We start from the raw sequence: 16,182 nt of genomic DNA, 5'->3' as shown, positions 1-16,182 counted from the left end.
GACAGTTTGGTGACTTTTTTTTTAATTAAATTAAATTTAATTTTATTATTATTATTTTAAATTAAATTTATTTCTTTTCAGCATAACAGCATTCATTATTTTTTCACCACACCCAGTGCTCCATGCAATCCGTGCCCTCTATAATACCCACCACCTGGCACCCCTACCTCCCACCCCCTCGCCACTTCAAACCTCTCAGATTGTTTTTCAGAGTCCATAGTCTCTCATGGTTCACCTCCCCTTCCAATTTACCCCAACTCCCTTCTCCTCTCTAACTCCCCATGCTATTTGTTATGTTCCACAAATAAGTGAAACCATATAATTGACTCTCTCTGCTTGACTTATTTCACTCAGCACAATCTCTTCCATCCCGTCCATGTTGCTACAAAAGTTGGGTATTTATCCTTTCTGATGGAGGCATAATACTCCATAGTGTATATGGACCACATTTTCCTTATCCATTCGTCCGTTGAAGGGCATCTTGGTTCTTTCCATAGTTTGGCGACCGTGGCCATTGCTGCTATAAACATTGGGGTACAGATGACCCTTCTTTTCACTATGTCTGTATCTTTGGGGTAAATACCCAGGAGTGCAATTGCAGGGTCATAGGGAAGTTCTATTTTTAATTTCTTGAGGAATCTCCACACTGTTCTCCAAAGAGGCTGCACCAAACTGCATTCCCACCAACAGTGTAAGAGGGTTCCCCTTTCTCCACATCCCCTCCAACACATGTTGTTTCCTGTCTTGTTAATTTTGGCCATTCTAACTGGTGTAAGGTGATATCTCTATGTGGTTTTAATTTGAATCTCCCTGAGGGCTAGTGATGATGAACATTTTTTCATGTGTCTGATAGCCATTTTTATGTCTTCATTGGTGAAGTCTCTGTTCATATCTTCTGCCCATTTTTTTTAATACGATTGCCTGTTTTGTGTGTGTTGAGTTTGAGGAGTTCATTATAGATCCTGGATATCAACCTTTTGTCTGTACTGTCACTTGCAAATATCTTCTCCCATTCCGTGGGTTGCCTCTTTGTTTTTTTGACTGTTTCCTTTGCTGTGCAGAAGCTTTTGATTTTGATGAAGTCCCAAAAGTTTATTTTCACTTTTGTTTCCTTTGCTTTTGGAGACATATCTTGAAAGAAGTTGCTGTGGTTGATATCGAAGAGATTACTGCCTATGTTCTCCTCTAGGATTCTGATGGATTCCTGTCTCACATTGAGGTCTTTTATCCATTTTGAGTTTATCTTTGTGTACGGTGTAAGAGAATGGTCGAGTTTCATTCTTCTACATACAGCTGTCCAGTTTTCCCAGCACCATTTATTTTTTCCACTGTATATTTTTTCCTGTTTTGTCGAAGATTAATTGACCATAGAGTTGAGGGTCCATATCTGGGCTCTCTACTCTGTTCCACTGGTCTATGTGTCTGTTTTTATGCCAGTACCATGCTGTCTTGGTGACCATAGCTTTGTAATAAAGCTTGAAATCAGGTAATATGACGCCCCCAGTTTTATTTTTGTTTTTCAACATTTCCTTAGCAATTCGGGGTCTCTTCTGATTCCATACAAATTTCTGGATTATTTGCTCCAGCTCTCCAGCTCAGTTTGGTGACTTTTGATTAGAAGTATTCCATTGTGTGAATATACCACAGTTATTTATCCATTCACTAGTTGATGGATATTGGAGTTGCTTCCAGTTTTTGACTATTATGAATGAAGCTACTAAAAATATTCTTGTACAAATCTTTTAAAGGACATGTTTTCCATTTTTCCTGCATGGATGCTACAAAGGGAATTGTTGGTCATGCGATAACTACGTGTTTAATTGCTTGGTCAAGCAATAAATGTGTATAAGAAATAGTCAAATCATTTTCAAAAATGGTTATGCCATTTTACTTTTCTATCAGCAATGCATGAGATCTCCACCTGCTCCAGATCCTTGCCAATATTTGGTGGTGTCAGTCCTTTCAGTTTTAGCGGGTGGGTGTAGTGGTATCTCATTGTGGCTTTAATTTTTATTTCCCTGAAGAAGAATGTTATTGAAATGACATCTTGTAAGACATTAAAGTGAAATGCATCTTTTAAGCTGCTTGTTAGCCATTTATGTATATTCTTTTGTCGTTTGAAAAGGTTGCTCATTTAAAATATTCGTTTCTTTATCATTTTGTTACTGAATTGTCAGAGTTCCTTATGTATTCTGGATACTAATTATTTGTCAGATATATGTATTGCAAATATATTCTCCCAGTTTGTGTCTTGCCTTGTCATTTTGATGAGAAGATATTTTTAATTTTGAGGAAGTCTAGTTCTTCAGGATTTTGTTTTATATGTTTTTGTGATCTCTGTACGACATCTTTGTCTATCTCAGGCTGTGAAGGTATTCTCCTGTTTTCTTTTAGAAGCTTTGTAATTTTAGCCTTTATAATCAGGTCTATGATTCATCTCAAATGTATGTGGTATGAGAGTCCTGTTTTTTACCACCACCAGTTGCTCCAACACGTTTTGTTGAAAGCATTTGGTTTTTGCCACTGAACTGCTTGGTAATTCTGTGAAAAATCAACTGACCATACATGTAGGGGCCTATTTCTAGACTCTATTTTGCTCCATTGATTTATTTGTCTATCTTTATGTCAATGGTGCACTATAGTACTTCAGTTTTATAAGCCTTGAAATTAGGAACTATAAGGCCTTCAACCTTGTTCTTCAAGATTGTTTTAGCTACTTAGGTCCTCTGCTTTTCTATAAACATTTTAGAATCAACTCATCATTTTCTATGTAAGTGTCCTGCTAGCCTTTTGATCAAGAGAGTGTTGAATCCACAGAACAATATGAAAAGAATCAACATACTAACATAATTAAAATCTTCTAATTCATTAACATCTGTCCATTTACTTAGGTCTCAAATTTCTCTCACCAATGTTTTATAATTTTCACTGTACAGATCTTAATGTCTTTTGCTAAATTTATTATGTATTTTGTCACTATAAGTGAAATTCCATTTAAAATTTCATTTTTCTATTATATATTGCTAATAAATAAAAACACAGCTGAGTTTTGTATGTTGACCTTGCTTAATTCATTTATTGATTCTACTAGTTGCTTATTAGATCTCTGAAGATTTTCTCTATAAACAATAATTCTTTTCAAACTTTATGTTTTTCAGTTCTTTTTCTTGTCTTATTGCACTGACTAGAACTTCCAATACAATGTTGATAGAGGTGGTAAGTGCAGATATTATTGCCATAATTTTGATTTTAGGAGGAAAATGTTTGGTGTTTCATCATTAAATACAGTATTAATGGTAGGTTTTTTATTGTACGTGCCATTTATCAGGTTGATTAAGTTCCCTTCTTACTTCCTTCTTACTTCTACTTTGCAGAGATTTTTAAAATATCATGAATGGGTGTTAATTATGCTAAGTACTTTATCTTCATCTATTTAGAAGACCATATGTTTTTTTCCTTTATTCTATTAATATGGTGGATTACATTAATTTTTCTGTTAAGCCAACCATGCTTCCCCGTGATAAACCCTACTTAGTCATAGTTAATCATATTTTTTTCATATATCACTGGATTATACATGATAAAATTTTGTTAGGGAATTTTGGGATGTTTATGAAGGATACTGGATTATTTCATTTTCTTTTAAGGTTTATGTCAGATTTTGGTATTGGGGTTATACTGGCCTTTTACAATGAACTGGGAAGTTTTTCTTCCTCTATCTTATGAAAGAATTTGTGTAAGAATGGTAGCTTTTTTTTTTTTTTGTATTTCATTGGCATAAACATTTTTTTATTTGAAGTTTTGACAGAATTTACCTGCAAAACCATCTAGCCCTGGAAGAATCTTCTTTGTGGAAAAGTTTCTATTACAAATTCAATTTTTAAAAATAGTAATAAGGGTGTTTATATTTTTTAAATATTCTTGTGGCAGTATGCAATTTACAGTAAACTGCATATTTTCAAAGAAAGTCACTATTTCATTTAAATTGTCAAATCAACTTGCTAAAAGTAGTTAATAATATCCAGTTATTATTGTTAAAATTTCTGTAGGATATGTGTTAATGTCCCCCACTTCTCATTGTTGATGTTAATTTGTGTCTTCACTCTATTTAATTATTATCATCAGTGTTTGTTAATTTTATTAATCTCTTAAAATTACTAAATTTTGCTTCATCGATTTTTCTCTATTATTTGTTAACTCCTATTCTTATTTTTTATCATGTACTTCTAATTATCTTGGGTTTAACTTATTCTTCTTTTATAGCTTCTTTAAGTGGGAACATAGGTTACTGATGTTACACTGTTCTTTTTTTAATACAAGCATATAAAGATGCAAATTTCTTTTATGTCATGTTTATTGTTTTAGGGAGTCCCATAATTTTCATAAATTGTACTTTCATTTTCAGTCAATTAAAATTAGTTTCTAATTTCTCTTGTTATTTATTCTTTAACTCAAACACTATCTAGAATTGTTATTTAACTATCAAATACCTAGATTTCTTTTTTGCCATTGACATATGTAATCATGCTGTGATCATAAAATATACTCTGTAAGAATTTAATCCTATGAAGCTCACTGATATTTCTTTTATTGCTCTCAACAGGGTCTGTCTTGAGTGAATACTTCGTGTGTACTTGATAAGATTCGGTAATTTGCACTTGTTGGGGGCAGTGTTCTATAAATGTCAATTAGGTCAAAGTGGTTAATAATGTCCAAATAGTCTATGTACTTGCTAATATTTTGTTTAAGTTTTCTAATGATTACTGAAGAAAGGGTTGTTAAAAACTGGTAACTATTATTAAAGATCTGTTAGTAAATACATATGTAATTATGATTGTTATGTTTTCCTTATTAACTAACTTTTTTAGCATCAGTTAAAGGTCTTTGTCTGAAGGTCTATTTGGTAATATTAATAGTGTCAGACTGGCTTTCTTATGCTCACTGTTTATAGTCTATCTTTTCCACCATCTGGCCTCAAAATATTTGTGTCTTTATATTTAAATTGCTCATCTTGTTGACAGCAGAAAGTTTTGATTTATGCCAGTTTGACAGTCTTTGCCTTTTAACTGGAACGTTTAGTCCATTACATTTAATGCAAGTTTTGATACAGCTGACAATTACGCTTACAATTTTTCTATTTCTTTTATATCCATATCTTCTGTTTTTTCTTTCTGTTCTTTCTTTTCTGTCATGTATTGTATTAATCTATTATTTTGGTATGACTTAATTTTAGCTACGCTTTTTTGGGGAAGTGTTAGTTTTTAGTGGTTTTTCTAGGTATTATACTATGCATACTTTTCACCAAACTTAGATTTAATATTATACTAATTCACATAAAATGTAAGAACTTTGTAGTCATGCAATTCCACTAGCCCTTTATTATTTTTTGTGCTAGTTTTGTCATATATTTTACTTCTATATACAGCCGAACCTTGAACAAGAAGGGCTTAAACTGTGCGGGGCCACTTATGTGAGATTTTTTTTTTTCCACAAATACAGTATAGTATTATAAATATATTTTCTCTTCCTTATGATTTTTCTTACACTATTCTTTCTCTAGCTTTATTGTAAGAGTATAGTACATAACACATATACAAAATATGTATCAATTGACTATGTTATCTATAAGGCTTACAGTCAACCATAGGTATTAGTACTTAAGTTTCTGGGGATTCAAAAGTCGTATATGGATTTTTCATTGCATGGTGGGTTAGAGCTCAAGCCCTGCATTGTTCAATGATCAAGTGTACATTGCAAATCCCACCAAACAATATTTTATTTTTTTACATTAATATTTCATGTTTACCCATACATTTATTTCTTCCTGTATATACTCCCTTCTTAGAGGACTGAGTTATTATTGCCCTTATTATTCAGTTATTATTGCCCTGATATTACTGCCTTTCAGCCTCTTAAATTTCCTTTATCATTTGTTGTAGCACAGGCCTATTGGAATGAATTCTTTGATTTTGTGTGTCCAGAGTTTTTATTACACCTTCTATTTTGAAGGGTATTTTTTACTAGTGTTAAAATTATGGCTTGACAGTTCTTTCTTCAGCGTTTTGTTTTCAGCACTTTAAAAATGTTTTTGCATTGTATTCTAACATCTGAAGTTTCTGATGGGAATCCTTCAATTAGTTATATCACTGCTCCCATGCACATATCATTTTTTCTTCATAACTTTCAAGAGCTTCTCTTTATCTTCAGTTTCTAGCAATTTTACAGTAATGTTTCAAGATGTGGTTTTCTGTGTATTTATCCTTCTTAGGGTTAACTGAGCTTCCTATATTTATAAGTCAATGTTTTCACCCAGTTTAGGAAGTTTTTGGCTATTATTTTTTCAAGAATTTTTTCTGATCTCTTTTCTCTGGCCTCTCCTTCTGGGATTCCAATTACATGTATATTAGACTACCTGATATTGTCCCATAATGCACTGAGGCTTCGCTCATTGTTTTAAAATCTTTATTCCCACTGTTCTTCATACTGATAATTCTGATTAGCTATCTCTAATTTTCATTTCAAATATTGTTCTTTTTAGTTCCAGAATTTTCATTTGGTCCTTCTTTATGTTTCCATTTCCCTGCTAAGATTTTCCTTCTTTCAGTCATTATGATTTTTTTCCTTTACATCCTTGAACATATTATAATAGATGCTTGAAATTTCCTGTCTGAAAATTCCAACATGTAGATCACCTCAGGGTCTATTATAGTGACTACTTTTTCTCTTGATTATGGATCACATTTTCCTATTTCTTCACATATCCTTTAATTTTTTTTAAAAAAAATCTCTATTTATTTATTTGACAGACAGAGATCACAAGTAGGCAGAGAGGCAGGCAGAGAGAGAGAGGAGGAAGCAGGCTCTCTGCTGAGCAAAAAGCCCGATGTGGGGCTCTATCCCAGGACTCTGAGACCATGACATGAGCCAAAGGCAGAGGCTTAACCTACTGAGCCACCCAGGTGCCCCTATCCTTTAATTTTTTTATTAGATAATGAATATTGTCAATGATACATTATAGAGAGTCTAGAGGCTGTTTTTTTCCTTTAAAAATGTTGACTTTTCTATTCTATCAGACAAATTATTAGCTTATTGCCTGAAATTTGTGGGTACTCAGTGTTATACTTTGTCATGATCCATTTTGGTTTTGTCTTTAGTTTTCAGGTTGACTCCTTTATTCTTAAGGCATAGCCTCTCTGAGGTTTCCAAAAACAAACAAACAAACAAAACCAAAAAACAAAACTCAAGGTATTTACCAAGCTGTTATAATTGGATGGGATTCAAATTCCAAACTGTACAGGCAGTAGTTGTAGGTATTAGGCAGCAGTTGAAATCTCTGCTCAGCCTTTCAGCTTTTTATCTATTGTTTTCCATTGGGCTCACTGGCATCTTGCTGACACATATGCAGTTTAGGGATCATAAAAGGATTGAGAGAAATTTATATAAAGAAGTAGAAGTCTATTTTGTATGGCTCCTTGCTTTCTGGAATTTCTTCCCTTAAAGCCCATCTACTCTGGCATCCCTGAACTCCACTTCCTGACACTTCAAGCAAATAAGACTGTGGCTTTGTCCTTGAATTCTAGTTGCTCTTTGTGGATTGAAAGTGCCTTCAGGGGAGAAGCTGTATAAATGCAGATCTCAACTAGTCCATTTCCTTTTTTCAAGGAACAAATTCCCAACATTATCTGCCTTCTTTTAGTCAACCTCTAATGTCTTCAAATAGTTTTTTAAAGAATATTTTGTTCAGAGTTTATAATAGTTATCGTAGGAAAGTTAATCTAATGTAAGCTCTTTTACTATTGACATAACTGAAACTCTCTCACAGAAATTTTAATTTATGGGTTTGTGTGTGTGTATATTAAGAATAAATTGTCTCTCATCTCAATGAATACTCATAGGATCATTAAATAATATATCCTGAAGGGATCCTCAGGTATTATTCAAGCAACTCTGTCCTACCAGGCAATGACTCTAAAATTTGTCAGGCTTAGTCTCCTGTTTTTATTTATTCATATGTTAGTTTCAGGTGTACAACATAATGATTTAATATTCAGTTGACCCTTGAAGAATGCAGTCAATACCCCAAGTCCCATATAGTTGAAAATCCGTGTATAACTTTTGACTCCCCCGAAACTTAACTACTAATAGTTTACTGTGACTGGAAGCTTTACTGACAACACACACAAGTCAATTATACATATTTTGTATGTTATATGTATTATATATTGTATTCATATAGTAAAGTAAACTAGAAAAAAGGCTATTATAAGGAAGAAAAATATATTTATAGTACTGTACTCTATTTTATGAAAAAAATACCCCACATATAATCAGATTCATGCATTATAAATCTGTGTTGTTTAGAAGCCAACTGTATGTATACACTGTGAAATGATCATCACATTGTCCAGTTAATATCCACAACCATACATACTTACACTTTTTTTCTTGTTTTGAGACCTTTTAAGATCTATTCTCTTAGTATCTTTCAAATATATTATAGAGTACTGTCAACTACAGTCAGGATGTTGCTCATTACCTTCCCAGGACTTCCTTATTTTACAACTGGAAGCTTGTACCTTTCGACTACCTTCTCCCATTTTGCCCATCCTTGCGCCCCCACCCCTATCCCTGCTTCTGGAAACCACCAATCTGTTTTGTTTTGTTTTTAGCATTTCACATATATGTGAGATCATATGGAAATTGTCCTTTTCTGTCTGACTTATTTCACTTATCATAATGCCTTCAAGGTCCACCCCTATTGTTGAAAATAGCAGGATTTCCTTCTTTTTATGATCAAATAATATTCCAGTGTGTGTATGTGTATGTGTATGGGTTTGTTTGCATGTGTGCATTCATCATATTTTCTTTATCATTTCATTCAGTAGTGGTCACTGAGTTTATATCCATGTCTTGATCATTTTAAATAATGCTAATGTCTTGCTTTTAAAAGAGGCCAGGGAAGAAAGATGCTTCTTCAGGAAATGAGTTCCCTGTCTGGAGACTCCCTATTATATACTATAATTTAAACCCATACAATGGCTTTAAATTACTCATAGGGTCACTGAATTATATAGACAGATGGATGTATAAGCATTACTGAAGCTGAGTTTGTCCCACTAAACCATGAATGTGAAAGAGGTATTTTTCCTCATGTTTTATGTGTATGCTATTTATACTTTTCTTTGCTCTGCTTCTTCACGCCTTCCCTCCCATGGAGTTCATCATTTTTTGTCTGTTTTACTTAGGTTCTTTCACGCTGTTTCATCTTCAAGCATCTATATACTCTCTGTTCTCTCAACTTGGCGTCTGAATAATTCTGGTTGCTCTGAACCTTAACATTATGAGTTGAATCATTTACCCCTCAAAATTCATATGTTGAAGCTCTGGCCTCCAGTACCTCAGAATGTAACTTTATTTGGACACAAGGTCTCCATTGGGGTAATAAGGTAAAAAATGAAGCCCTACTCCAATATAACTGGCATTTTTTATAAAAATGGGAAATTTGGACTCAGATACACACAGAAAGAAGATTATGTGAAGAAACACAGGGAGAATATGGCCATCTGTTAAACAGAGAACACGGCCGGAAACAACAGATCCTTTCTTCACAGAAGAAACTGACCCTACTGACTGATCTCAGACTTCTAGCCTGCAGAACTGTGAGACAAGAAGTTTCTGTTGTCTTAGACACCTGGTCTGTGGTACTTTGTTATGGTAGTAACAAAGTAAACTAATACACTAGTAAACTAATACACTTACCTCTTAACAAATAATCTGATTAACTTTTCTATTTGATTCTGACTCAAGGCTTTGCTTTGTCTCTTAAGATCTACTCACCCCTTGGTTTGGTAAATGGGCAGAAGAGCAAAATATGTGATATATGTTCTAATTTTTTTCACTGAATTTGAATGACTTTTCTGATCCTTAGGTTCCTTGTATATAAAATAAGGATAGTGTCCTTACCTACCTGTCTACCTAAATAAAGCTCAAATAAGATACTGCAAAGAGCATATAAAATACTACACAAATCTCAGGCATCCTGAGTCCTTTTTCTTTGTTCATAATATGTTCCTTCTCTTGTTTAATTACAAAAGAACCACTGTTAGAGGGCTCAAGTCAGAATTCTCCACTTTATAAAAAAGGTTAATCTATTTGAGAGAGAGAGAGAGCAGGGTGGTGGTAGAGGAGAGGGGCAGAGAGAGGAAGAGAGAGTCCCAAGCAGGCTCTGTGCTGAGCATGGAGCATGACCCCAACATCCAGACCCAAGGCAAAACCAAGAGTCAGATGCTTAACTGACTTTTCCCTCCAAGCATCCCCAGAATTCTCCACTTTTTAAAGAGAAATCCTTTCAACCTAAGACTTTATTTCACTATTTCTAGTTCAAGAGGCAGGATGTGAGGCAAATGATGAATATGGGGTGATGTTTCAAGCTTTTAACATTATGACATCTCCAGAGGGTTTACAAGTAATTCCTCAAACAATATATTTATTTTTATAAGAGACTAACATATGGAAACCAATTCCTTTAGAGAACAAGCTTTTTAGAAACGCGTACGGGAAGAAGAACTAATGGCATATCAAACTGCATTAACAGGATTGCGGTATGTATTAAATGTGATTTTAAAATTTATAAAATTAAATGTGGAATGTTAGCAGTTTTTCAACATATTTTATATCTTCTGTCTATTTTTAAAATGATTTTGTTAATGGGAATTTGAAAAATTGTTGTTCCTACAATAATTAGCACTTTTATAACAATTATTTATAAAATACCACTTATTCCCAAATAGCTTACATTCTAGTTGCATTGATTCTTATCCAGTTTCAAGTGTTACTAAAAAGAACCAAATTTTTAAATAATTCTACCCTTTTCAGTTCTCTAGAATGCCTCCAGATGGCATTAAAACCCTTTTTCCATTATATTTTGCAGCACAAAAATTAAAAAAATTAGTGCTATTTTAACCACTTAAGACTAGTCACATTCATTCTTTCACCAGAAATCATGACAATAGGACTATTTAGACCTCTTAGGCAATATTTTAAGAAAGACAAACATATAACTACATCCTTTATGAAATACATATGGAAGCCAAAGGAACTTCCCAGACTGAGAAACAGATCTTGGACAAAATAAGACATTCGGTAATATCCTATCACAAAGTGTGATTTCTAACGAATAGCATTTTAGATGCTGAGTAATATGAGCCATGGCCCACACATAGGAAAATTCACAAAGCTGTCTTATACTAAGAAAACATATCTCACCCCTCAGAGTGATAAATAAAGATTCTTAAGGAACCAGCCCGTTACTGATTCCTGTGAAGCTAATGTAATTTGTTAACTTGTGAATTATTTAATTTAAACTTAGGTGGAAAAATTTGGTAGCAAATGAATCACTGAAAACCCATTTGAATTCTTTGAGGACTAAGAGGAGAAAGACAAAATATGGAGTGAGGAACACATGCTTTCTAAGTGCTTTTTCTTATGTTTTAAAAATTCTTAGGTTATTTTTGAATTAAAAAAAAAAACAAATTTTTGGGATTCCAGAGGTATTTCTTATTGTATTTTTCACATAATTCCAAGGCTGGAGATGGCAGGCTTTTAAAATGACATTGGTACTGCCCAGGTATGTAGGACAGAATATCTCCCAGTATGTGTGAAAAGTCTTGTAATTATTTATGACAGTGCTGAAAGGCTCCAACGAAATTCTAAAGGGTTTGCCTCCTTTCTCCCTGACAATACACACCCTGAAATCTTATTACATTTCTATTCTATAAGGAGAAGTATTTGCACTTTTAAGATTACTCTTATTGTGATAAAGCATAGGAAAGACCTCAAATTGTGTCCGCACCCAAAAGCACTTAAAAAGACATCATCATGAGAAAGAGAACCACAGGCTTCCTTCCATTATTATGATTACTCTTACAAGATACTAGCACTGTTTCATATTACAGGCATATTATCTGGATAGAAACAGGAAAGAGACTTACGATGTATTCGATGTGCCATTGTCTGGACTCTCTGGCTCAGCATCACCTTTCTCTTAAAAAGGAAGCAGGAAAAAAAAAAAACCAACATGTGAATGTTATGGTCTTTAAGATTTAAGAGAGATTAAATATATTTCCATGTTCCTATTAAAAATCTTTCAAAATGCGCAGCAGGAGGCTTTTAAAACATCTTTTTTTATTGTCTGAGAACCGGATTTGCAAGTAATTTCTTCTCTGTGTTCCAATTGCCCAGGCACGGATCTGTGAGTAGGTACTAAGGAGCTGTTTGCAAACAACCAGAGGTTCAGAGTGGAGACCTTGCCAAAAGATGAATATCTTACAGATGGAACCTGTTTCCTTTCACTTCATTTTACAGAAAATTTAAGGAAATAAACTCCATTAGCATTCTATAGGCAAGGCATTTTGAACTTCGATCCTTTCTGCTAACATAAGCCAAACCAGGGCAGACTGTGTAAGCCCTTGAAGGAGAGAATTTTACAGAACACTAAAGCTGCACCACAGCTTCCAAGATCCCCCAAATTTCTACCCTACTGAGAGCCCTGGCAACACCTTTTTTGAGCTCTGCTTTAATGCAGAGTAAGATGGAAACCAGAAATCCTTCCAGACCATCTGAAAGTCTAGCTACAGAAATGTTTCTGTGGTCTGTGGTCATTGAAGACTTAATAGGTTTTAATTAAGGAAGCCTGGAACCATTTCCCTTTTTATAGTTTTTAAAAGGACAAATTCTAGAATACACATAATGTAATTCTTAGAACTGTGACCATTGAGGGCTTGAGCTATGCATCTCCATTTTGTAATGTGCTTCCTCAAGGCTAGAGGATGGAAGGAGAAGGGTCAAGACTGCACGAGTGAGTCAGTTATGTTTCGATGGTTGTGTGGTGCTGAAATTGAGTAAACCCTAGAGAATGTTGTGGAATGTAAGAAATGGGCCTGATGGTGGCAACTTGCATTGCTTTGTTCTTTCACGTCAGGCCTGAACATCTTGTGGAACCTCAGGCCTATGGCATGACATTAGCTTCGTGGTCACTGAGTCTCAGGAATGACCCCCTAAATTACACAATGAACACATCCCAAAGATATCATCCAAACTTAATTCCAGAGGAAACTTTACACTATCTCCTCTTTTTCTTATAGAAAATTAAACAGTTGTGAAGAAGAGAAGGCACAGTTACATAGGTAGTTCACACATCTAGCTCATATATAACTTGGTGTTAATATGTGTATGCAGTGCCAGAAAAACCACGGGGGATAGTCACTCTGTTAAAAAGCCACAAAATTTATTTAAGTGCCTTGATCACAAACACTGATGAGACAAGGCCCCATCATGGACAAAACCACACTGAAATAAAAGTAGAGGCAACAAATTCACAAACTTGCTTTAAAGCTCATACTTTTATACTATATTTTTGTTTTCCAGGCCAGTCCATGGTGCACTCATGTAGGAGACATGTAAGGCCTCATCAGCTGGCGTTAGTGCTGGAAAATAACCTAATTTAGTACTCTCCAAAATCATTTTCCCGCTAAGTAACCATGATTCCTGCCAGGATCCCCAAATAAGAGCTGTAACACCTGCATTCTGTAAGACAAACCCAACTGGAGGCTTAATTTCTCAACCATATTGATGTTTTTTTCCCCTTGAATTTGGAACAACTGGTTACTTTCCCAAGTCTATAGCCGCCAGTAATAACCCCACATACAATCATAATCAAGGACGTAAAACGGCAGCTTCCGGAGCAGCAGGCAATGGTAAACAGTTCTAAACAACTTCTGTCATAGACACGGGAAATCAGTAATACAAACAGAGACAGTTAATTGGATGTCTGAATAAGGATGCTTTACCTTGACCAACAATGCTGACAAGTAGCCTGTAGGTTGAGAGGGCACAGGCCTCATTGCGCATAGGATCTGGGGGCTGCAGGAACTGTGGGCTGGATCAGCACAGGGACGAAGCCGCAGCTGATTACCTCTGCTCTTAGCAGCACTGATGTTGTGGCAACAGGGAAAACAGAATAGGAGGGACACAGTGGGGCCAAACGGGGCATTTACGGACGGCCAGAGATTGAGTGTTCTCGGCAACTTCATTGCTGATAATGAACTAACCTTTCAGGGGAAAAGTAAACTCAGAATGAAGACAGGGATTAAAGCTGTTTTTGTTGTTCAGAAAGAATAAAATGCATAACTGTCCCCATCATCTTGAAATTTTAGGTGATGCAATTTCTGAAGTGCATTTGAAATATTCAAGTGCATCAGCCATTAAGAATCATACTCTCTTTATCGGGACCCAAGGGAATGATCAATGTATAATAGAAACCGCACCCCCCTCCCCAAATTCTTAGTTGGGTGCTCAGGAGATGTTTCCCTGCAGCCAACAAAAAAGACGGTTTGGGGTCACCCTGGTTATTTCAGCTGTTTTCATGACAGATACCACACTCGTATCTTTGGGGGAAACCTGCGCTGATCATTAAGAAACTGAACATAAAAAAATGGTTCAGGAGCAGTGTGGTCATCTTGCATGTGGAAATTTAATTACAGAGAGGAAGACAGAGAAAAAAAAATGAGCCATAGGATATATATATCTGTACATACACGTAAATGTATATATGTATATACATATACGATATGCGTACTTTCAGGTTGACGCTCCCTATTTGTCCTCTTGAGCTTTCCACGGTACCTAACATATACTACATGCTCAGTTTATGTCCTCTGTCTCCTGACCTCTCATAAATACAGTGGGAGAAGAGGAGAAAGGGGCACTTACCATGGAGATGGATATAGTTTGAGGTATAAAACAGCTTGATGGCCCCAATAAGCCACTTAAAAAAATTACAGTAGCTACATTTTTAATCCAATCAATGCACTGAGGACTTATACACTGGGCACTCTGGTAACATGAAGATAAATAATACCTAATTCATTCCCTTTAAATACATAGCTTGACAGCACTGCTAGCGTATGCACTCTCCATCATCAGGGCTACAGGGTGGACTAAAGACTGTTGAAAAGGGACAAAATATACCTGCAGTAGCCTTTGTTCTTCTGCAGAGGAAAGTTTTGCTATACTATGACATTTCTTTTTCTTTTTTAATTTATTTTTATTTATTATTTTTTATTATTATGTTCAATTAGCCAGCGGAGTACATCATTGGTTTTGATGTAGTTTTCAACCATTCACTGGTTGAATGGGTTACTTTCTAACAAAAGTAACCCATGTTCATGGTAATGACTTGGCTTGCTTTTGTTTTTAGTTCTGTAAGGCCTTCACCCACTGCGGTAAGCGATACACTTGTTTCTAGATATATCAACTTTAGACAGTGTGTATTGATTTCTGATATAAAAGACAAGAGATAAGGTACTTAAGATACTACCACCTCCGCTTACAATTCTTACTGGTTCTGTTATTACTTGTAATGTCTCTAGTGGGTATTTAGAACTTTAAGTTTAACCTTCTATTTCTGGATTAATCAACTGCTGACAGTATCTTTTCCTTTATACTATGTGAAATGAGGAAATTCACTCATTTGTTCTTCCCTCCCTTCACTGCACACAACTCTGTACAGCTATACTTTTCCTTCTACATAGCCAAGATTTAAAACATTTATATTCTGTTCAGTAATTATTAATGAGTCACCCTCATTAATAGTAATTTAATTAATGATTTAATTTTTGTAATTGTAGGCACATTAGAAAAATTACAAACCAATAGTCAGATTTATAATATTATAATGATTAAATATTAGTCACTAAAGAACAAAGTACTAAGACTAGACGTGTATAGAAGGGAACATCACTAACTCTGAATGAAGGCAAGTGTTCTTGGCATTTAGGTCAAATGTATTTCCATTCTTATCTTCATCATGCCACATGTTAATCTGTCTCAATGAAAGGCTATGGTTTTCCTAAAAAAATGTTGAACAGAGATGCACATGGGTGGCTCATTTGGTTAAACATCTGCCTTCAGGGGGGGAGGAGTCAAGATGGCGGAGAAGTAGCAGGCTGAGACTGCTTCAGCTAGCCGGAGATCAGCTAGATAGCTTATCTAAAGATTGCAAACACCTGAAAATCCATCGGCAGATTGAAGAGAAGAAGAACAGCAATTCTGGAAACAGAAAAACAACCACTTTCTGAAAGGTAGGACCGGCGGAGAAGTGAATCCAAAGCGACGGGAAGATAG

General features: G+C 35.0%; 1 protein-coding gene across 8 annotated transcripts in view; it reads right to left on the bottom strand.

Annotated features, from left to right (window-relative positions):
* Positions 1-16,182, bottom strand: part of AFF3 (AF4/FMR2 family member 3) — a 516,827-nt gene that overhangs the window by 164,442 nt on the left and 336,203 nt on the right. For all 8 annotated transcript variants that reach the window (XM_032351829.1, XM_032351821.1, XM_032351823.1 and 5 more), the window contains one exon: positions 11,991-12,042. In XM_032351829.1, coding sequence (XP_032207720.1) covers positions 11,991-12,042 — 52 coding nt within the window. The remainder of the gene's footprint in view (positions 1-11,990; positions 12,043-16,182) is intronic.

This window comes from Mustela erminea, chromosome 7 (assembly GCF_009829155.1).
Source record: "Mustela erminea isolate mMusErm1 chromosome 7, mMusErm1.Pri, whole genome shotgun sequence".
In the NCBI taxonomy this organism is placed as follows: Eukaryota; Metazoa; Chordata; class Mammalia; order Carnivora; family Mustelidae; genus Mustela; species Mustela erminea.
Note: the sequence above shows the minus strand (reverse complement) of the source record. Positions and strands in the feature narration are given on the sequence as shown.